Here is a 22,320-nt window from a genome sequence, read left to right on the forward strand (position 1 = left end):
CATTTTTTTTTAAATTATGACGTCGTTGAGTCATAATGGAAGAGTATGTATAATTTGTCGCATAAAAATTGAACCACAGCTCTTGTAAGTTGAAACAAAATAGTCGACTTTTTTTGATTTCCGACTTTTACTTTTTTGACTTTTTCCGCGCTTTTCTAGCAGAATTGTAGTTAAAAAATCAAAAGCTTCACAGTGTGAACCAGGTCTAAGAATGTTTAAAAAGTAAAAACGCTAACATTTTCTAAAAGTTGAAAAACGTTTAATGAAAATCATGTTAATAATATAATCGATTTTTGTAAAAACCAGTGCTTTAGATTATTAGCTCCCGGGAAGAAAATGTGTCAAATATCAAACTAAAGTGCCTTCCAATAAATGTTGTTAAATGTTAATAGAAATCTTTTATTTTTAAATATATTTTAAACAATACACTTAAAAACTTGTACTTCATTGTTTTTTTTTTTATATTTTGAAAATCAAAGTTAAATAAGCCCAAAATTGCAATATTAGTTTTTCATTTTGGTTAAAAAGAAAAAAACAAAGAGACTTTTTTTCATTTTTAATAATTTAGAAAAAAAGAAAGAAAATGCGTAAATATTTTTGTTTTTTTTTTTATATAAATACTATTAAGTTTATTAAACTGTTTAAGTAAGCTTTAAACAAGTTATAAATTGTTTTTTTTAATTAAAACTAAACAATGTTGTTAAATAATATAACAGCAGCGCAGCAGAGTAGAAAAGTAAAACACAGCAAAATGTTTTTAATATTATTTAAAAATTTTGTAATAAGTTTTTAAAACACAGAGAGTAATAAAAAGAAAGAAAACTGTAACTAAATAAAAAAGTCTCCATAAACAACTATTAAATAGTTTTATTAATTACATTATTTAGAAAAAAACAACAACAACAGCACCAAATCATATCTGCTGTTGTTTTACAAAACTATAAACAAACAACTATTTATGTCTGCCAAGTAAAACTATAGCAATAAGTAAGTAAGTAAGTCAATCTTTATTCTAACAAGTTCCAAAGCTGGTTTTGATTTTCAAAACAAAAATTTAAATAAAACCAAACAGATGGTTTAGAAAAATAATAATCAAATTAAAAAAAGCAGCAAAAAAAAAATTCCAATAAAATAAAATAGTTTTTGCAAAATCAAGCAAACAAAAACAAAAAAAAAAGAGCATCGAGTAAATTTAATGAAGGACTAGAGTTATAAAATGAATGTCTTAAATTAGTATAAACAAGAAAAAAAATATCTTTGTATGTAATTTTAAACTTTAATTTGTAGGAGACGATGATGTTGTTCTAGTTGTTATATCAACTTTACTTTTCCTGATTCAGACTATTAATAAACTCTTCTAGTTTCTCCTGAATTTGTCTTACTTTAACTGTAAATAAGAATAACAACAAATTATTTTCAAAAATATTTGGAAATTTAAAAACAAAAAAAAACCTACTTAATTCTTCTGCCAGTGTTACTCTTTTGCCCGTTAATAAATGTGCCTTCTTTTCATCGTCTTCACTAAATTCATCTAAGACTTCTTTTATTTCTCTATCAAGTCGTCTGGCCTCACGGTTTATAACCTGTTGTCTTAAAGCATTTGCTGTTACACGTATCACTTGTTGTATGCGCCAAAATAGTACAACATCACTGCAATTAATCTGTAAATAGGATTTAATTATTGTAATATACATTTAGTTTTAAATTTAGTTTAAGTTTAACTTACCTCACATTCAGCTCCTTGTTGACTGTATAAATAGTAAGCCTTGCGGCAGTCATTAGCTCTTTGTAAGGCTTGTTTAAGGAAATGTCTGTAATATCGATAAAAATTTTGGACGTGTGTTAAATTCTAGACTATAGACTAGACTATCAACTAGACTACAGACTAGACTACAGACTAGACTATAGACTAGACTATAGACTAGAATATCAACTAGACTACAGACTAAACTATAGACTAGACTATCAACTAGACTACAGACTAAACTATAGACTAGACTATAGACTAGACTATAAATTGGACTGTAGCCTAGACTATAGACTAGACTATATACTATACTATAGACTAGACTATAGGCTAGACTATAGACTAGACTATAGAATAGACTATAGACTAGACTATAGAAGACTATAGACTAGACTATAGACTAGACTATAGACTAGACTATAGACTAGACTATAGACTAGACTATAGACTAGACTATAGACCAGACTATAGACTAGACTATAGACTAGACTATAGACTAGATTATAGACTAAACTATAGACTAGACTATAGACTAGACTATAGACTAGACTATAGACTAGACTATAGACTAGACTATAGACTAGACTATAGACTAGACTATATACTAGACTATAGACTAGACTATAGACTAGACTATAGACTAGATTATAGACCAGACTATAGACCAGACTATAGATTAGACTATAGACTAGACTATAGACTAGACTATAGACTAGATTATAGACCAGACTATAGACCAGACTATAGACTAGACTATAGACTAGACTATAGACTAGACTATATACTAGACTATAGACTAGACTATAGACTAGACTATAGACTAGACTATAGACTAGACTATAGACTAGACTATAGACTAGACTATATACTAGACTATAGACTAGACTATAGACTAGACTATAGACTAGATTATAGACCAGACTATAGACCAGACTATAGATTAGACTATAGACTAGACTATAGACTAGACTATAGACTAGACTATAGACTAGACTATAGACTTGACTATAGACTAGACTATAGACTTGACTATAGACTAGACTATAGACTAGACTATAGACTAGACTATAGACTAGACTATAGACTAGACTATAGACTAGACTATAGACTAGACTATAGACTAGACTATAGACTAGATTATAGACTAGACTATAGACTAGACTATAGACTAGACTATAGACTAGACTATAGACTAGACTATAGACTTGACTATAGACTAGACTATAGACTTGACTATAGACTAGACTATAGACTGACTATAGACTAGACTATAGACTAGACTATAGACTAGACTATAGACTAGACTATAGACTAGACTATAGACTAGACTATAGACTAGACTATAGATTAGACTATAGACTAGACTATAGACTAGATTATAGACTAGAGTATAGGCTAGACTATAGACTAGACTATTGACTAGACTATAGACTAGACTATAGACTACACTATAGACTAGGCTATAGACTACACTATAGACTAGACTATAGACCAGACTATAGACTAGACTATAGACTAGACTATAGACTAGACTATAGACTAGACTATAGACTAGACTATAGACTAGACTATAGACTAGACTATAGACTATTGACTAGACTATAGACTAGACTATAGACTAGACTATAGACTATACTATAGACTAGACTATAGACTAGACTAGACTATAGACTAGACTATAGACTAGACTATAGACTAGACTATAGACTAGACTATAGTCTAGTCTATAGACTAGACTATAGACTAGACTATAGACTAGACTATAGACTAGACTGTAGACTAGACTATAGACTAGACTATAGTCTAGTCTAAAGTCTAGACTATAGACTAGACTATAGTCTAGACTATAGATTAGACAATAACTAGACTATAAACTATACTATAGACTAGACTATAGTCTAAAATATAGTAGACTATAGAATAGATTATAGACTAGACTATAGACTATACTATAGACAAGACTATAGACTAGACTATAAACTAGACTATAGACTGGACTATAGACTAGACTATAGACCAAACCATAGACTAGACTATAGACTAGCCTGTAGACTAGTCTATAGACTGATTGCGTTAGAGTATAAAAATTTTCTTCCATTTTATATTAACGTGCCAATGGAATTAATGAAGATCTTTCTTTAAAAATTAAAGAAAATCTTAAACTTACCTTCTATAAACAGGGAACCATGTCTGTCTGATATAATCTGTATCCACCTCAACACCTTCTCTTTGAAGATTTTTACGTACTGTTGTTAATTCATCATAAGTTAAAGTGGGTAAGTGTTTCTGGAAAAAAATAAAAAGAAAATCATAATATAAATTAAGGATTTCAAGATAAAATTGTTAAAAAATTTGTTAATTTTTAACTAAATAATAATTCAACTCAACTTACATCATCATTTTTCAATATTTTATCCAATTCATTCTTAACGTGACGTCGTTTATTTTGATCTTCTGTTAAAGATTTCCAATGTGTTAAACGAGTAAATTGACCAGGACCAAACATTTCACTGAGCGTCTCTTCCGTTAAGGCCAATTTAGCTTTAACTGAACATTCTAAAAATTTAACAGCTTGATCCCATTCTGATTTATCATGAACAAAACGATCTTCTAATGTATTCAATTGTATTACACGTAACATATCAATGGCTTTATCTTCCCAAGAATGTCTTCGGATGGCTTCATCGACAACAGCTGATTTAAGATTGTCAAATATATCATCATGATCGGGAGATTTTTTAGCTTTATCCATGAGTGTAATGAATTCTTTTTGTAGAGTTTCCCAACCTTTTAAACATAGAGAAAGTTAATTTATGTTTTAATTTTTAGTTGATGTTTTGCTTACCTGCTTCTACTGATTTGGCGGGTAAAGCTTGTTCAGCCCATTGTCTTAATTTGATGTCAACCATGGTGTTGAAGGAATCTTGGTTTTTGCAAAAAAACAAAAAGTAAATTGTTAATATTTTTTTTAGGTTTGTTTGGTATTGATTGTTTAATAAAATGAGATGATTAAATGAAAAAATTTTATTTAAAAGAACGCACCAAAATCACCGAATATAGAAAATATTTAAAATTAAAGACATAAAATTTGAAACCAAAAAATGTTAAATAATTTCAAAATTAAGAAATATTATTTAATATATGTGTGTGTATGTTTTTAAATATATAGTGTAATATTTAAATAAAAATAAATATGATTTCCTATTAAATAAAAAAGCTAAATCTTTAACAAATATGTTGTCTTGCTCATGAACAGATCCATTCGTCTTTTAATTTAAAAAGGAAATCATAATTTTATTGTATATAATTAATATTTGCTAAACATGCCAATGATTTGATAAAAGATAAAATGAAATGAAATATCAGTAGAAGATAAATACTGTTAATATAAGATTATTTACAAAGGTTGTTATGGGAACGACAGAAATTTCTTGTCAATCTTCTTCAAACTTTGGCTATAAAAATCATTTACACATTCGAATGGAAAAAAAAAAACTTTAAAACATTGTTGGATAAACGCAAACAAGTTATGATTTGGCGTCTCACAAATGAAGTCTTGAGTAAATGCTTGGTCCTAAACTATAAACTTAAAAATAATATAAAATAATATTACTTTGAGAACCTGACTGAGCAGCCGGTAGGTAAATATTTTCAAATACATAATTTGAAAGTTTATCCCATAGTTTTTCATTTAAGGCTTCTTCCCATTTCTTGGCGGAAAGTTGTGATAGAGTGACTACCTCATCGAGTATTTCACCCTTGGCCTTATCAAACAACTCATCACGACCGGATTCACGTAATCTATAGAACATAAAGCGTAAAATTAAACTTTATTAAAAGACATTCAATTCAATCAACAATGAAATGAAACTAACCTGGGGAAATTATTTTTCCATTCTGTTTCTAAATTAAAGCGTGTAGCTTTAAAAGCATCCGCTTGCTGTTCAATGGTTTCTCTAACCATTTTCCAAAAACGATCAGAGACAGCTAAACTAAGATTACGGCTAGTTACCTGATGAGGCATGATAACACCGCGACGTCTGTTGTAAACAAAAATTACAAAAAATTACTAAAATTATGTTCCTTATTCTATTCTGCCATCTGTTACTTACTGGAACAATTTAGAATTTTTAAAGAAATTTTCTTCATATTGCCTAATAGCCTCTATACTATCATCTTTACGTCCTCGGCCGGTAACAACAGCATAATAGCCTAAAGCTTTCATGGGAAACAGTTTGCCTGATAAAATTTTTCTAATCTAATAAGAAAATAATAAAAATTTAACATTTTATTATTAAAACATTAAAATAAGATTGTTTACTCTTTCAGGATCGGCCAGTTCTTCGGCTAAATCCACTTTTGTTAGTACGAATATTGTGCGACGTCCCAAGGGATCACATTGCATTACCAAATCGGTAACATTACTACGTTCAGCATCCACAGAGCCATCTTGTATGCATAGTATTATGGCGTTTGGATTACTCATATAATGTTTGGTCATTTGGTGTATAGAATCTTTGGTATCGGAGGCCATATCAACAGTCATTGTCTGTAAATATAAAAATGAAAAAAATCAAAATTGTATAATTTTCAAAAAGTTTAATTAACTCACCGATATAATACCAGGTAAATCAACCAAAACCATACGTTGTAAACCAGGACCTTTAACAGTCATTGAAATAACTTCATTACTAACTGTCTTGCCACCACGTACCGAAGCTCTCATACGAAATTCAACTTCTCTTCTCAAATCGGCCAAATCAGATTCTTTATTCAAATCATATTCACGATCAGAATCACGAAATTGTGCCACATGATAGGGACCTTCAGCTAAAGTTACTTTGACAGGAGCACGTGTCATCATTTCACCACTACCGCGTGGAAAGATACGAGCTTTAGCAATTGATTCTAAAACTGAAGTTTTACCACTACTCTGATCTCCAACCACAACAACACGTGGCAAATGATCGGCCATAGAATAGCTGGTATCATAACCGGATAATTCATCTAAAACCTCGGAATACATATCGATAAGAGATTTCTTAATACGTTTTGTGGTGGTCTTTTTATTTTGTTTCAATATCAAATACTGTTGACGTAATTCACGATTTTCTTTTTCCATTTTTTCCAATTCTTTTTGATATTTAATTTGAACATTCATAATCTCTGTTTGTAGGGTCTCAACTTGGGATTGTAAAGTTTCTTTTAAAAGGAAAAAAATGGTTTAAAAAAACTAAATATTTTTAATAAATTTAAAAAAACTCACCATATTTTTTACGGCTCTCATCACCAGAAAGACTAAGAGCAGCTACTGTTGTTTTGTTTTTAATTTCATCTTTGGCTAAATAAGAAAATAATGTTTGTTAAAATGTTAATTATTTATATTTTAATAAATTTAAAAAAAATCTCTCACTTTAAAAGCTTAAATGTGGTCTTTTAACTTAATTAAGTGTAATTTTAAAACATAAAAACCTACATTCAATTATATTTGTTCCTTGATAATCGGCTGCCTCTATAGCATCGTCCAAACGGCTATCGAACCATTGCCTCCATTCGCCCAATTTTTCCTCCCCAAGTCGTTTTAGTCTCGGATCTAAATGTGTGAAAACATAAACCCACAGTTTTTTTTATTTGTTAAAGTTAAGATTCAAAAAATAACATAATTTTTCTTTTGAAAAACATTTTAAAATATTTTTTAAAGCCAATTATTCTGCTATCGATTGAAAATTGTTTACATACCTTTAAAGTAAATGATTTATGATTTGTGTATATATATGTATAATAAACCACTAAAGAGTTTATAAAAGTTTATTTGCGGTTATTTATTTCAAGAAAAGCTCAATTTGCAAAAAACATAAATAAATGAATAATTAAAAACTTTTAATTTAATAAAACTAAAAGAAAATATTATACACAATAAGATGTAAACATAATTATTTAAACAAATAACTCTAAAGATTTACAAATCTCAAATTTCTTTTAAAAATGCTATGGAACGTTTAAAAGTAGTTTGTAGTATCTAAATATTGTTATTTTTAAACCGATTCTAAATGATTGTCAAAAGCAAACTCCTAGAATACTATTCGACTATATTTATTGCTGATTTACATCCCAAAGATAACACACATCTTCAGGAAATTGTTTTCATTTTATAGATATAAGAATTAATAATAATGTATGTTCACTTCCCATATAAACCACATATAAACTAAATATAAATCTTAAGTGATTGTTAGTAACAGAACGCATAGAAAAATGTGTTAATTAAAAATGCAAAAATTATAAAATAATTAAAAGAAAAATTAAAATTTTGCAGCATTTTAAAGTGAGAGATAGTTTTTTTTTTTTATTTTAAATGATTCAACACTTAATACTTACCAATTTCAATAACATCCTTAACAGCACCTCCAACTTCTATTAGGGTTTTTGAAAATTGACTCCATTTTTCACCCTGAGGCAAAGCTTCTTCTAGCCATTTTAAATCGGGTAAACCATCTTTCCAGTCCTCATATTTCTTTAAAATAATAACAAATACAAAATGTATTATGTAAGTTTATATCTTCAATAAATAAAAAAAAAATAAAACTTACTTTATTTAAAGTCATGCCACCACCGATGGCACCGCCCAACAATAAATAACGCAACTTAAGGGCTCCACGCAAAATACGCACTACCACCATGCCATAGCTGCGATTTGGTGGTATGGTCCAGCCGCGGGGACCCAAAGGTACTAGGAAATCATTGGTTCTTTGATGACGATAATTGCTGCCACTGCCCTTACTGTGCTGGTGTTGATTGCCACCGTATCTTTGATTTAGGGTGGAATAATTTGTTACTTGGCTTGATACCGCAATTTTACTGCATAAATATTTTACACGTTTGTTGGCATCGCTGCATCATTTATTGTTGTCATTTTTTGCAAATAAACAAAAGGCAGAGAGTAACTAACTATTTGTAAACTATTACTTAAGCATGAGAAAATAATAGTGAACAATGTGTTTATTTCAGTTTTTTTTACATTTTTCTCACAATGTTCTATGTTGTGGCCAACACCAATTTCATAATGCGTCCTTCAATACATTTCACACAACAAAAAATTAACAACTTACCGGTAGGCAATATTTCTGGTCGCTCGTAACATCTTTCAGTGCTTGTGTTCTCCTTTTATTTTCAATAGTTTTGCAAAAAATTCCTGATTCACAAGAATCTTTTTTTTGGGAAAAATAAAAGCAAATTTTTCTTTTTTACTCCTTCTTCAGCGGCAGCAAATTTCTGATGATGACATGAGATCGAAAATGTTCTTGTTCTTGCTGAAAAATTTGACATTTCTTTTGCGAGCAGTGTTGTTAATTCTAGTACCTTTTCAATGTTTTACAACGATTTTGTTTTTAATTGGGCGGGGAAATCGTGATTTTCTTTTAATGGTAATGTGAGCGTTTTCTTTAGTGTTACCATTGTAAACTGGGAACCAATAGTATGGTTCTATAAATCGACTTTCGAATAATCGAATAATCGACCTTTTGTCGAAAAAAGTCGAAAAGTCGAAGTCGACTATTTTGTTCCAAAAAAGTCAATAACTCGACTATCGTCTATGAAAACAGTCGAAAAGTCGACTTTGTAAATAAAAGTCGGAAAGTCGAAAAAAGTCGGAAAGAGTCGAAAAAAATCGGAAAAAGTCGAAAATAGAAAGAAGTCGAAAAAACTCAAAAAAAAATATATATAAAATTTTTTTATAATAATAATAATAATAACAATAATAATAATAATATAATATTAAGTGGCAACATTATAAATTTACGTTTCTGGCTTCGGAAAAAGACGAAAATAGTCGAAAAAAGTCGGAAAAAGTCGAAAATAGTCGGAAAAATTCGAAAAGTCGAAAAATCAAAAAAAGTCGAAAAGTCGACTATTTATAAAATATTTAAAGTCGAAAAATCGACTTTTAATTAAATGAAAAAAGTCGAAAAATCGACTTTTAATTAAATGCAAAAACTCGAAAAGTCGACTTTTCACAAAATGCAAAAAGTCGAAAAGTCGACTTTTCGTTTCAACTATAAAACCCTAACCAATAGTAGAAATAATTTATCAACTTTTTTTGTTATTTAGATAAAGTCGAATTTTTTAACCTTTTCAATAACAAATTTTTGCAATAAAATAAAGGAGAGATTAAATAAGGGAGATAATCTTTTTATAGTCGACTTTCGAATTTATAGAATCTATAAGAATTTTAGACTTTTAAAGATTTTTATATTTTTCTTGCAAAAAAATCGCCTTTTCCGACAAAACGTCGACTTTTTAAATTTTAATATCATAATTTCAGAATGTTTGCTTTTCGAACTATTTTTATATCGATTATTATGTACAAAATCGATTTGTCGACTTTTTTTATAAAAAATCCAAATAGATTTTTTCTACAAAATCGATTTATCGACTTTTTTCACACAGGGAAACTTTTGATTTTGTATGTGAGAGAAAAAGTTCTATTGTGTGAACCGGCAGTTATAGAAAAAGACGCTAGTCGAAAGGTGATACATAAAACCCTTTTCTGAAATGTAATGTACGACTTGGCCGACCATATAATACCCTAGACTAGTAAATATTTCAAATAATTAGGAATATTTATAATAACGAAGTCTTTAAGGTTGTTTTTACCTTGATTCTGAAAAAGAGTGTCTGTCAAATTTCAAAAAACTATCGTAAACATTGCGGCCTGTGTCGTGAGCAGTAGGTTTTCATACATAGACTTACACACAGTCTGACGGATTTACATACATAGCTTAATCGACTCAGAAAGTAATTCGGAGGCAATTGGTAAAGGTGGGCGTATGACCGATATTTTTGGGTGGTGGTGTGGTGTATAAAAAAATATGTACTTACATGTATATATATATATATATATATATATTATATATATATATATATATAATATATATATATATATATATATATATATATATATATATATATATATATATATATATATATATATATATATATATAATATATATAATATATAATATATATATATAATATATATATATATATATATATATATATATATATATATATATATATATATATATATATATATATATAATATATATATATATATATATATTTTGAATAGAATATTGTACAACAGTTTTTAAAGGTTTCAATCTATACTTTTTATTATTACTTTTTTTAAATTGGGGTTTTTTTGTTTGTTGTTGTAGTTTGTTCTTTTTAATAGTTATTACACAAATCTTTATTAATTTAATTTTATTTGTTTACTGCAAGAGTGTGTAGAATTTCTATCATTATCAATCGCCAAACAACTAAATATTGAATGGATTGTTGTTGTTGTTATTATTATTTGAAAATTTTGTATTAAGAAGGTATGGATGTATGTATGTATGGATGTTTTAGTATTTGGAATATGGGAGATGAGTTATGATCATGTTAATAATATAATCATATATTCTTTTTGAGTTTGTATTAGTAGTGAGTGATGGTAAGGTAAGTAAGTATGTATGTAAGTAGTTGTATGCACGATTACAGTTTATAGTAATAAGTAATGTATAGAGTAATAGATTACACTTAAATATAAGATTAAATTAAAAAATAAACTATGCAAATATAGAAATATATAAGTTTGTATGTATAATATTTTAAATATTTTCTTCTGTTCTTGTTTGTGTGTGTGTGTTTTTAAATATGTTTTACTGGATTTGATTTATTATTATATTTTGTATTTACTAGACTCTAATAAACAGGCGTTAAATGTATGTAGTATGTATATGTAGGTTTGTTGTATGTATGTAACTCTAAAGATACGACGATGATAGTACGACAAGTACGACACATATTGAATATGAATGTTAAAGGTTCTTTGTTTTTTTTTTTCTTTTTTCATCTTGTTTTGTTTTTAGTTTACCACAATTATTTTTAGTTTTGTTATAAATATGTTATTTAAACTAAACTGAACAACATTGTCTGTGGGTGTGTGTGTGTGTTTTTTCCTTAAACAAATACTGCGTCTTGTTTAATAACATTTCCTCCATGGATTGTTGTTTGATTTAGAATATTTTTATTTTTTGTTGAATTTGGTTTTATTACGAAAAATTTACTACCGGAAAATACTTGCCTAATTTACGTATTTTTCGTATAGTTACAAAACACTTTGAGCTAGTGGCCTGTATGGTTTTAGTTAAACTCTTCTCTTTGAGAATCAAATCGATTTCTTCTATGGAATTTAATTTATAAATGCTGCTTGCCGAGCTATGGGTATGGGAGGATTTTAAACTACTTGTATTTGAATTTGTTGTACTGTCATCACCGCCACTCCCAACGCTACACACACCACTACTGCCACCATGAATTTTAAGGGTATTTAATGAATTTCTTAATTGCTCCGCCTGATTGGCAAAATCTGAATTATTTTCACCACCATTGTCATAATCATCACACTCCTCTTCCTTAGTTTCGGGAAATGTGTGCAAATTGAAGAGAGAATTACGCTGTTCATAAGTGTAACGTTCTGTTTCCGAATAGGAGAGACGATGATGATGGTGTTGATGTCTCATCTCATACTCTTGAGCCTCTGTTATGCGATCTAATGATTGACTTTCACGTATTCGTCTCCGTCGAACATTCTGTTGTTGTTTCTTTTCTGCCAAAGAATTGTGCTTTTCCAGACTATCTTTAGTTTGATGTGCTTGTTGTTGTTTATATTTATGCTTGTGAGAAGAATGTTGATGCTGATGTGAATGATGAGTATGAGAAGATTTATTGCGCGTATCTGATTCAGATTTATTCTGCTGAAAATAGCAAATAAATAGTTGAAATATTACAAAAATATATAAAAAGACAAAAGCATGATTTAAATTTTGAATGTATTAAAATTTAAACAAAATGTATTCGTCAAAAGATTGATCATATTCATTGTGAATGAAATTTAAGAATAATACCAATTCCAAAAAGCTAAACTAAAAGGTTAATTATAAAATCAAATTGATTGCTCCTAAGCTACGGATAAACTGAATGATCTCCCTAAAACAACATCGTATAAATTTATTAGAAATATCTAAACAAAAAACAAGAATGGATGAGGCATAAACATTCTTCAATTACATCCAATATGAAAACAATTCTCAAAAAAGAAACTCGTTAACCAATATTTTATAATAATTTATTTTATTTGTTCATCACGATCAATTGTTTGCCTTTGCTATTAAATATTAAATTTGTCTTTAAATACAGTAATTGCAAAACTTACTGTATTGACAAATTTATACTTTCTATTGTTAAAAGAAAAACCTACATAACATTTACTAGCTATCATGTACACGCGACTTGTGGCAAAGTAGTTTCCAATGTTTGCATAAGGTATTTAAGGCATTTAAGAGTCTTTTGAGAGTGCAAGTGAAGTGTTTCTACAATATTGAAAAGTGTTAGAAGGAAACAAGACATAATTGTGGAAAAATCTCATAGAAACTTAAAGAAATTCTTACCTGATTTTGTCCCTCTTTTTTGTTGCTCACATTAGAGGTTGCTATCAAATCATGACCACCATGATGTCCAGCTGTGGGGAAACCCTGATCCTGGGAATCACTAGAGTCATCATGTGAATCGCGACGATGCATACGAAATCGTGTAGGTGTATCACCCACTAGTTTGTGCATCTTTTTTTTACTACGACTTTTTGTGTCATCATCAGAAGCTTCTGAACTGCTACAAGAAGGCGTACGTATTTTATTTAATTTTGTGTGGCGTCTGTGTGTTAGTACAGGGTTTTTACCCGGCAAATGTTTTAGTTTTCCAATTTCCAGTTCTTTTAGGCCGCGCAATGTGTCTTGCATTTCAAGTGACTTGTCCAAAGCTTCGCATGGAAGTTGTGCTTCTCTATCCTCATTGGTTGTATCCTTTTCAATTTGTTTAAGTTTCTGCGCCAGCGCAGCGTCAACAGATACAACCATTTTTGTTTGTGTGTCCATATCAGCGTCTGTGTCCATATCACCGCCACCCTTGTTGCCGGTGCCAACTGCTGTCACAACATTTGAACACTTTTCTTGTACTGAACGATTTAAACGCCCATCCGATATGGATTCTCGTCTGGTAATGGCAACTTTCAATTCATTACCATCACAGGAGAGTTCATGTGATGACTCCTCCTCATCCTCTTCACGCACAATACTACATTTTCTTGTGCGTTTGTCCTATTTGTTGTTAAAGTCATAATAAAAGAAAATAAAGTGTATAATTAGTTTTACTCTTACAACTCAATTATGCTGGTAGGCAAATAGTTAAAGTGTATTTTTTTTCTTAATTAGAAAATAAATTGCAGTAATAGTAAGAAAATGGAAACACACCGTTTTAATTTCATTTTGTATTGGCTCTGGTGCACATACAATATTAATGGGCACCACCATTTGCTTGCCACCCTCTAAAGGTTTAGCTTTTTTATCCGGCACTTGAGCACGCCCCACACCACCAATAACATTTCTTTTTGTAATAGATCAACATATGAAAAATGTAGGATATTGTTTTTAGTTATGATTGTGTTTTTCAAAAGAAAAAACAAATAAAATTAACAAAATAACAATTACGATTAAAACTTACTTTTTTCCTAAAGCTAAATGGGGATTTTGTTTCAAATGTTGTTCTTCTCTGCGTTTACGTAAACGCATCTCAGCCAAGAGAAAATAGGTGGCTGTTATATGATTATATTTATCCTTATCTAAGGCTCTAAAAATACAACAAGTATAACATTAATGTATTTTTTTGTTGGTGATTTGTTATCAAAATACTTACTGCAAAATATCTTCTTTGGGGGCTATATTGCCATTTATCATTTTTTGTATTATAAAGGCATGATCTTCTTCACTCAATTGCTCACGACTGATAAGTGGCAAATAGTCGACATTATCACCTTCGGGATTTTCTTTAACCCAATCGTCTGAGGCTATTTGCTCTAGAGTAGCACGTTTTTTAGGATCTCTTACTAGCATAGAGGCGATTAATTTGCGGCATGTGGGTGATATTTGGGGTGGTACAGAATATTTACAATCCATAATCATTGTTAAAGTTTCCGAATCATTTGCCTTTTCAAAAGGAGGCTGGCCACAAACTAACATGTAGAGAATAACGCCTAAAGACCAAATGTCTGGAAGGAAAAATTTGTTACAAAGCTTAATTAAACGAAAACTAAGGACTTCAAGAAAGTTCAAATTATTTAAAATAGTTTAACTTAAAACAGAGGATAGCAATAAAAAAATAAGAATTATTTTAGAAATTACGTGTTTGAAAAAGATTTTTCTTTAAAAGACCTTAAAAAGTACAAGGTTATACATTGCATATATTTGATCGCAACGTTAATATGCTGAATCATTATTATATATGTATGACTTCATAAAGTTGAGCTGAGAATATATACATTTTATAATTTAAACTATATATGCTATATTCATACATAGATTTAAAACATTTTAATGCGACAACTAATTGCTACGTAATATAAAGTTCAATTGAAATAACCTTTTTTATTTGAGATAATTTAAATATAGAAATTGTTTAGATTTGCTTAGAAAAATTCAGGAAAATCTTATTTTAATTATACTCACCAACAGCCGGAGCATCATAAGAATCGCCCAATAAAATTTCAGGAGCTGAATAAGCCAAACTACCACAAAATGTTTCTAATTTTTGGCCGGGCGAAAATTTGTTACTAAAACCAAAATCTGTCAGCTTAACAACGCCCAGTTTTTCAAAAAATACCACATTTTCAGGTTTGAGATCTCTGTAGTATAAAGAAAAGACGTAAATAATTGTTAGGTATGTAGGTATGTACCAGAAAAGTTACAACATACCTGTGTACAACATGTAATTGATGACAGTATGTGATGGCACGTAATATTTGTCGAAAATATTTACGGGCCAAATGTTCACTAAGACCGCCATCATGTTTCATAATATAATCGTAAAGATCACCGCCATCACCCAGTTCCAAAACTAAATATAATTTAGTTTGTGTATCAATCACTTCGTACAAACGTACAACATGAGGATGTTGCACTAATTTCATGCATCTATTAATAAACATTCAAATTAAGTTTAAGTTACACACACAACAACCAGCTAAATGATTCTTAAATAGCAGGAAATTTTTCCAATTATTTTACCTTACTTCCTGGAATAAATGAGCCTTGGATACTTCGTCTAGCTTTGTCTTGTCCACTACCTTAACGGCAACTTTGGCGCCCGTGAAAACATGTCTTGCCAATTTGACCACTGCAAAATGGCCCGAACCCAGTGTCTCTTCGAGATCATAGAGGCCTGCAATTTTACCATCATACGAAGCACCACCAGATGTATGAGCAGCAGCCGAAGCTTCCAATGTACGTGGATGCTGATGTTGCATATCACGAAACGAGGCTTTATGTCAATTACTATAGATACAATTTTAACTATTTATTTAACTTTTTATTTATTATTTTCTTCTTTTCTCATTAGAATAAGAATGTGTATGTTGCGCAAGGTTTATCTTTTTTTTTTTTTTGCTTTTTTTGCGATCGTTCGTACACACAAACACTATCACTCATATACAAGATGCTTCTTCTTGTTCAAAACAATTGACACTTGAAAAATGTAAAATATATAAAGAAAAACTCCAAATTGGAATTTTTTCTATATCCTTTTCTTTTTATTACACTTATAGTTAATTTTCTATTAGAATTAATTACTTTATGTAGCTTAAGCATAAAACATTTGAATAAACCAACAGGGGTTTTTTGGAAAGGCCCTTTAGCAAAAAAAATTTCTGGCACAAATCTATGTATCCATGCTTCAAGTGAAAATCGATTCCGGGGGCCACGCACTACGTATAAAATTGCAGTAACAATAAAAAACACGAAACTTAACGTTACACTAATAATTATACATTATTAAATAACTTTATTATTTTAAATTTATTTTAAAGTAATTTCACACTTTCTGATTTCTTTTTTTTTTTCTTGAACAATTTGTTTTCTTTTCTATTATTTTTACATTGAAAAATTCCTCTACAAAAATTTTCTCGCTTCACTTTAGAGCCCTTCGCCGACAAATGTTAACAGCAACGGCGGCTGATAGTAAAAATGTCGACGACGCCTTAAAAATTGTTAATTCAATTTCATAAAAAGAACTGGGGAATAAATTATTTTGGATCTTCGTATAGAACGTATACTATCTCCGAAATAACTTCTTAGAAACAGTTAGATGCCAAAAAGTTTAATATTCATAAACTTATTTTTTTCAAAATTGAAAGAGCATTCATATGTATATATCTGTATATTACTGAGAAGGATATAAAAATGCCTTCTAAAACTAGTTGTGGAACTAATTAAATTTTTTATCAATAATTCAAGCTTCAAATTTTATATAATTTTATTTTTATTTTTTATATTTTATTTTCAATTATACTCCAGAGAACTTCACTTCTTAAATAAACAGTTTTAGGCATTTCTTAATGTACAGCTTTATTTAAAAATTCTAAAACATCTGGTAGCCCCTTTTGGTATGTTTTGTTATTGTATGTCAGTCAAAGTACAACACTGTCATTATTTGTAAAAAATGCTTATTGTAATTTTTTTTTGGAATTTTCTTGTAATTTTATAAAAGTTTTCATAAAAATAAACCCAAAAAAGTTTAATGAAAACTCTAAAGAAACCTAAGGACAAGTGGTATTATTTGAATCCAGGAAGTTGCCGAAAATGAACAAACTTCCACAATCTTGTTCCCATTTTTCCAATGAATATTCCACTTTGTTGGACGTCAAGCAAATTGATGGGGTAAATACAAAAAATATGATCTTTGTATTAAAAACAATTAGAGGAAGTTAATAATTTTTATAATTTTTACTTTTACTCCTAGAATAACACATGTGCCAACTGCCCATATAATGGACCGAATCTGTGGATATGTTTACATCGCAAGTGTATGCAAATTGGTTGTTCTGAACAGGCAAATGACCACAGCACGGAACACTTTCAACGTAGTAAGGATAAGCATTTACACTGCATACATATGAATTTGTCGTCTCAGAGGGCCTGGTGTTATCTTTGTGAACGTGAGGTATCTATTGGAGGTGCCGATCGACATGTACACGTAACTGCTGATCCACTTTTGCGTAGTATGGGCTATTCGGACGATGAGAATGATTCTGATTCTGGTACAAGCGGTGCTAGTACTGGTTTGGTGGGCTTACAAAATATAGCAAACACTTGTTATATGAACTCTGCCTTGCAAGCTTTAAGCAATGTTGTGCCCATGACACATTATTTTTTGCATTGCAGTGATTTGGTAGATTATACATTAGAACAGGGTGCGCATAGATGTAAGGCTGGTTTAGCCAAGAGCTATCAACGTTTAATGCGTGATATGTGGCGAAAAAGAGGTGAAGGCAAAGCATTTTTAGCTCCCCGTAGTATATTGTATGGTATACGTTCAGTTCATCCTATGTTTAGAGGTTTTCAACAACACGATACCCAAGAATTTTTGCGTTGTTTTATGGATCAATTACATGAAGAACTAAAGGAGCAATCTTGTAATATTGAGGCAAGAACGATAGCCCCCTCATCTAAAGCTTCTACTACAAATGCTAACTATGACGATGAAGATACGCCCTCTGAAATGAGTTCAACCTGCAGTTCAAATTCATTGGGATCGGATTATTTAACATGTGAAAGTTCTGCTTCTGAACAATCTAGTCTTTGTGAGGAACCCATCAACACTAAGCCCACCATGATGACCAACTCTTCATGTTCTGCTTCTGTAAGCGGATCAACCAATACGTCAAATTCTACAGTTTCTACATCGGCCTCAACTGTACGTTCAATTGTTAGTGACATCTTTGATGGCAAATTATTATCTTCGGTCCAATGTTTAACCTGCGATCGTATCTCGACCCGAGAGGAAACTTTCCAGGATTTATCTTTACCCATTCCCAACCGTGATTTCTTGACAGTTCTTCATCAAACAAATAGCATAAGTGTACAAAGTTTGAACAGTATAGACTCTACAACATCGGCCAGGTCCAATGATGGTTGGTTATCGTGGATTTGGAATATGGTACGTTCATGGCTGTGGGGTCCATCGGTGACTTTGCACGACTGTATGGCTAGTTTTTTTAGTGCGGACGAACTAAAGGGTGACAATATGTATAGTTGCGAAAAGTGCAATAAACTTCGAACTGGTGTCAAATATTCTCGGATTCTTGATCTGCCTGAAGTTCTGTGTATACATTTGAAGCGCTTTCGTCATGATTTATCCTACAGTTCGAAAATTTCTTCGTATGTTGAATTTCCATTGGAAAATTTCGACATGAGATCTTATATACATAAGGATTGTAAATCACAAGTACCACTTTATAATCTCTCTTCGGTGATATGTCATCATGGTACAGTGGGTGGTGGTCATTACACTTGTTTTGCCCGCAATGCTCTTACCGATCGCTGGTATGAATTCGATGATCACCATGTAAATGAAGTTCAGCCAGAGGTGGTTCAAAACTGCCAAGCCTATGTTTTATTCTATCACAAAAATAATCCCCAAATGGAGCATATACGTTTTGAGGCAAATGAATTAGCTGCTTCGTATCCGGTATCACAGTCCGACATAAGATTTTACATATCTCGGGAGTGGTTGGCGCGCTTTAATACTTTCTCTGAGCCAGGTCCTATAAGCAACTGGTCAATGCTTTGTCCCCATGGAGGCGTTTTGCATTCAAAAATATCGGTAATAGCACAGTTGGCAGTACCAATATCTCAACAATTGTGGGAATTTCTATATCGCAAATTTGGTGGCGGTCCAGCCATTAATATGCTATTTGAATGTGAGGCTTGCAAGAGATCTGCAGAGGCTTTAGCCTATCGTCAACATTATGAACATTCCGTTTTCCAACGTTACAATGACTTGGAGCTGGATTCTGGTGCCATTTATGCTGTTTCCATGAGCTGGTTACGTAAATGGCAACAATTTGCCAGAGGTTTGACTCACAAGGAACCTGGCGCCATCAATAACTCTAGTATAGTGCCATCATCTAAAGATGCAGGACAAAAGAGTTCGCCAGTGCGTAATGTGCGCATTGGTTCTGATTATGTGCAAATAAATGCACCAGCATGGCGCTTCTTGCACGACATTTATGGCGGTGGTCCGGAGGTTCTTTTAAGACCCTCACTAACGGAAGAGGTAACTTTTGTTTGTTTTTTTTTATTGAATATAAATTTTGTGTATAATATTTTTCTTTTAGATCATTATTATAGATCAAGATGAATTGGATGAGAGTGAGGATGGTCAAACTGGTAACATTTCAGATACTGAAAGTAACATGGGAGGACACAATTATAATTTCCCCGAAGCTATTGCCGTAAACACTACAACAGAAAGTTCACTTAACGAACAAGCGGAAGAGTATGAGGAAGTTGTATCTTCGCCTAATGCCAACAAAAAAAGTCAAAAGCAAAAAGAAAAATTCGCGAGTAAGAAATACACCAAAACTTTGCATGTAACCAAAAAACTAACATTAACCAAAGGAGTTAAAAACAAAGGAAATCAAGAATTATTTGGCCTTCAAGGTAAGAAGAAACTTTAAAAATCAATTTGAATAAATATTAAACTTTTTTTCCCAAAGGTAAATACATGACAAAAGATAGTGAAACACATTCCCATGATGACGACGAAGAACAAGTGCAGCAGCAACAACAACAACAAAATAGCCATAACGATAAGCAACAAGAAGTATTTATTACTTTGGGTAATAAATCAAAAAAAGCATTCCGCAATGAAAAACGCCAAAAACAGCAGCAGCTGCAGCAGCAACGTAAAACAAATGTCGCTGCCAATGCGAATTCATCAAACACTAATGAGCCAACAGAAAAACGTACTAAACGCGGTAAAAAGTCGAAAAACTCTGTTGTTTTGAAAAACATACAACAAATACCTGACCCAGCTGCCAGTGATTCCAATGAAACGGATATCTAAAGTGTGACTATATATTTACGAAAAAACATATTTGTTTTTCATTTGTTTCTTCTTTTTTAGTTCGTTGGTAACAACGAAAAAATCTTGTAATAATTATGTTTATTTCCATTTCTTTTTTAGAAATTTAATTTATTTTAATTAGTTTTTATTAAATAAATAAAAAAAAAAAACGAAAACAAACTCTGCTTGATGAGTTTATTGTGGGTAGAGGCTTTATAACTTAAAAGATGAATAAAAAAAATCATGTAACTATATAAATATTAGAAAACAAAAATTAAAATAATAGCTCAAATGAGTTTAATTTTAAATTAATGATAAATTTGGTGTATTTTAAATAATATTAATTAAAACAAAAAAAAAAAGCAAATTAAAATGAAAACAATTACATCTTGTGATAATGTAAAGACAACTAAGAAATGTTCAATAATTATAAAACAAGAAATAAAAATGTCTTATCGCAAAATATGAAACCAAATAAATTAATGTTTCTTTTTTGAGGCGGGGGGTGGATCATTAGCCTGTTTAAAAAATCTTTTATCCTTCTAAATTTGTATATATATCAGAAAGAACTCTTCATTGGGAGTTTGTTGAAAAAGTTTAATTTCGAAATATGTACATATGCTTATGTACATTCATGTATGTAGATGAAATTCGGTGTATAGGTTAGGTATCGAGGGCAGCTGCCAGAAAAGCACTTGGTTCCATTAAGTTGGTCCCGTTGTGTTATCCTTGTGGTCGCAGGAAGTGTGTTCTAATTTCACTCCCTGCTTCCAGAACTAAGCCAACAGTTTTCATTTATAAAACATAGGATATTCTTCAGACCCATCCCATAGAGCTCCTCCATGACTGACAAGAAGAGATCACCAAAATAATGTTCCCTGTTTACAGCGAATGCAGGGCAATAGCAGAGTAGATGTGATACCGTCTCATCTTTCTCCTCATTATAACATCTTCTATAGTAGTCATTATATAAAAGTCCTTGTCTTCGGGAGTGATTGCCTATGACACAGTGTCTTGTCATAACTGATACAAGCGTTTTTATATGCTCTCTTCGAAAACCTATAAGCAGCCTGGATCTGAGAGCATCATCTAGAGGCCAAATCGACCTGGAGATCTGACAAGTAGTTTCACTGAACCACCTGATTTGGGCTTTCCCATATAGTTCATTAAGAACAAGATTCTTACAATTCGTAAGAGAGATAAAGGTGTCGATTTCCTCATCCACCAACACCGCGCCATTTATGGCTAGCTCATTAGCTATACAGTTACCCAGATATTTTTCATGGCCAGGGACCCATATTACCGTAACCCAAGAATGTCTTGATATCTCATTTAGAGATAGCCGGCATTCTTTGATTAACGTAGATGTCGTCTTTAGTATATATACATATGTATATCATATATAGGTGTGTAGGTAACGATTGATCCTCCATTCAAACTAACTATCAAAATAACTAACTACTTGATAGCTTACTCTCTATCTATCTATCTATCTATCTATCTATCTATCTATCTATCTATCTATCTATCTATCTATCTATCTATCTATCTATCTATCTATCTATCTATCTATCTAT

General features: G+C 30.9%; 3 protein-coding genes across 9 annotated transcripts; 1 reads left to right on the forward strand and 2 right to left on the reverse strand.

The window, feature by feature from the left end:
- Nucleotides 1–988: 988 nt before the first annotated feature.
- LOC111678528 (dynamin-like 120 kDa protein, mitochondrial) lies at nucleotides 989–9,055 on the reverse strand. Of its 4 annotated transcripts, none has more exons than XM_046955483.1 (16): nucleotides 8,857–9,055; nucleotides 8,338–8,638; nucleotides 8,126–8,261; nucleotides 7,224–7,340; nucleotides 7,014–7,088; nucleotides 6,360–6,949; nucleotides 6,069–6,296; nucleotides 5,860–6,005; nucleotides 5,623–5,787; nucleotides 5,370–5,548; nucleotides 4,593–4,670; nucleotides 4,140–4,534; nucleotides 3,915–4,033; nucleotides 1,727–1,811; nucleotides 1,457–1,661; nucleotides 989–1,387 (listed from the first exon to the last, which is right to left on the reverse strand). In XM_046955483.1, the coding sequence occupies exons 1-16, from the start codon at nucleotides 8,886–8,888 to the stop codon at nucleotides 1,323–1,325; spliced, it is 2,916 nt and encodes a 971-aa protein (XP_046811439.1). In that variant the 5' UTR covers nucleotides 8,889–9,055; the 3' UTR covers nucleotides 989–1,322. The 4 variants fall into 4 exon arrangements, with proteins under 4 accessions (XP_046811439.1, XP_046811438.1, XP_046811441.1 ...); XM_046955482.1 differs by having other exon boundaries at nucleotides 5,361–5,548; XM_046955485.1 differs by lacking the exon at nucleotides 7,224–7,340.
- A 2,591-nt stretch (nucleotides 9,056–11,646) lies between these two features.
- On the reverse strand, nucleotides 11,647–16,846 carry LOC111678547 (SNF-related serine/threonine-protein kinase). 4 transcript variants are annotated; one of them, XM_046953474.1, is made up of 9 exons: nucleotides 16,468–16,844; nucleotides 15,907–16,362; nucleotides 15,595–15,813; nucleotides 15,349–15,524; nucleotides 14,540–14,891; nucleotides 14,348–14,473; nucleotides 14,098–14,230; nucleotides 13,240–13,944; nucleotides 11,647–12,546 (listed from the first exon to the last, which is right to left on the reverse strand). In XM_046953474.1, the coding sequence occupies exons 2-9, from the start codon at nucleotides 16,143–16,145 to the stop codon at nucleotides 11,842–11,844; spliced, it is 2,655 nt and encodes an 884-aa protein (XP_046809430.1). In that variant the 5' UTR covers nucleotides 16,146–16,362; nucleotides 16,468–16,844; the 3' UTR covers nucleotides 11,647–11,841. The 4 variants fall into 4 exon arrangements, with proteins under 4 accessions (XP_046809430.1, XP_046809431.1, XP_023295702.2 ...); XM_046953475.1 differs by having other exon boundaries at nucleotides 11,647–12,543; nucleotides 15,907–16,846; XM_023439934.2 differs by having other exon boundaries at nucleotides 15,907–16,844.
- Nucleotides 16,847–17,302: 456 nt separating this feature from the next.
- On the forward strand, nucleotides 17,303–20,969 carry LOC111678530 (ubiquitin carboxyl-terminal hydrolase 20). Its single transcript, XM_023439912.2, has 4 exons — nucleotides 17,303–17,553; nucleotides 17,636–19,951; nucleotides 20,013–20,337; nucleotides 20,394–20,969. The coding sequence occupies exons 1-4, from the start codon at nucleotides 17,476–17,478 to the stop codon at nucleotides 20,741–20,743; spliced, it is 3,069 nt and encodes a 1,022-aa protein (XP_023295680.2). The 5' UTR covers nucleotides 17,303–17,475; the 3' UTR covers nucleotides 20,744–20,969.
- The last annotated feature ends 1,351 nt before the right edge of the window (nucleotides 20,970–22,320 follow it).

Source organism: Lucilia cuprina, chromosome 6 (genome assembly GCF_022045245.1).
Source record: "Lucilia cuprina isolate Lc7/37 chromosome 6, ASM2204524v1, whole genome shotgun sequence".
Lineage (NCBI taxonomy): Eukaryota > Metazoa > Arthropoda > Insecta > Diptera > Calliphoridae > Lucilia > Lucilia cuprina.

Coding starts and splice junctions, on each gene's coding strand:
- LOC111678528 (XM_046955482.1), bottom strand. CDS start 8,888: ATGTTACGAGCGACCAGAAATATTGCCTACCG. Junction 6,297..6,359: donor ATTTACCTGGTATTATATCG/GTGAGTTAATTA, acceptor TTATATTTACAG/ACAATGACTGTTGATATGGC. Junction 4,671..5,360: donor TGCTCAGTCAGGTTCTCAAA/GTAATATTATTT, acceptor GCAAAAACCAAG/ATTCCTTCAACACCATGGTT.
- LOC111678547 (XM_046953474.1), bottom strand. CDS start 16,145: ATGCAACATCAGCATCCACGTACATTGGAAGCTTCGGCTGCTGCTCAT. Junction 15,525..15,594: donor CAATTACATGTTGTACACAG/GTATGTTGTAAC, acceptor TTTATACTACAG/AGATCTCAAACCTGAAAATG. Junction 12,547..13,239: donor AAAAAGAGGGACAAAATCAG/GTAAGAATTTCT, acceptor TGCTATTTTCAG/CAGAATAAATCTGAATCAGA.
- LOC111678530 (XM_023439912.2), top strand. CDS start 17,476: ATGAACAAACTTCCACAATCTTGTTCCCATTTTTCCAATGAATATTCC. Junction 17,554..17,635: donor ACGTCAAGCAAATTGATGGG/GTAAATACAAAA, acceptor TTTTACTCCTAG/AATAACACATGTGCCAACTG. Junction 20,338..20,393: donor AGAATTATTTGGCCTTCAAG/GTAAGAAGAAAC, acceptor TTTTTCCCAAAG/GTAAATACATGACAAAAGAT.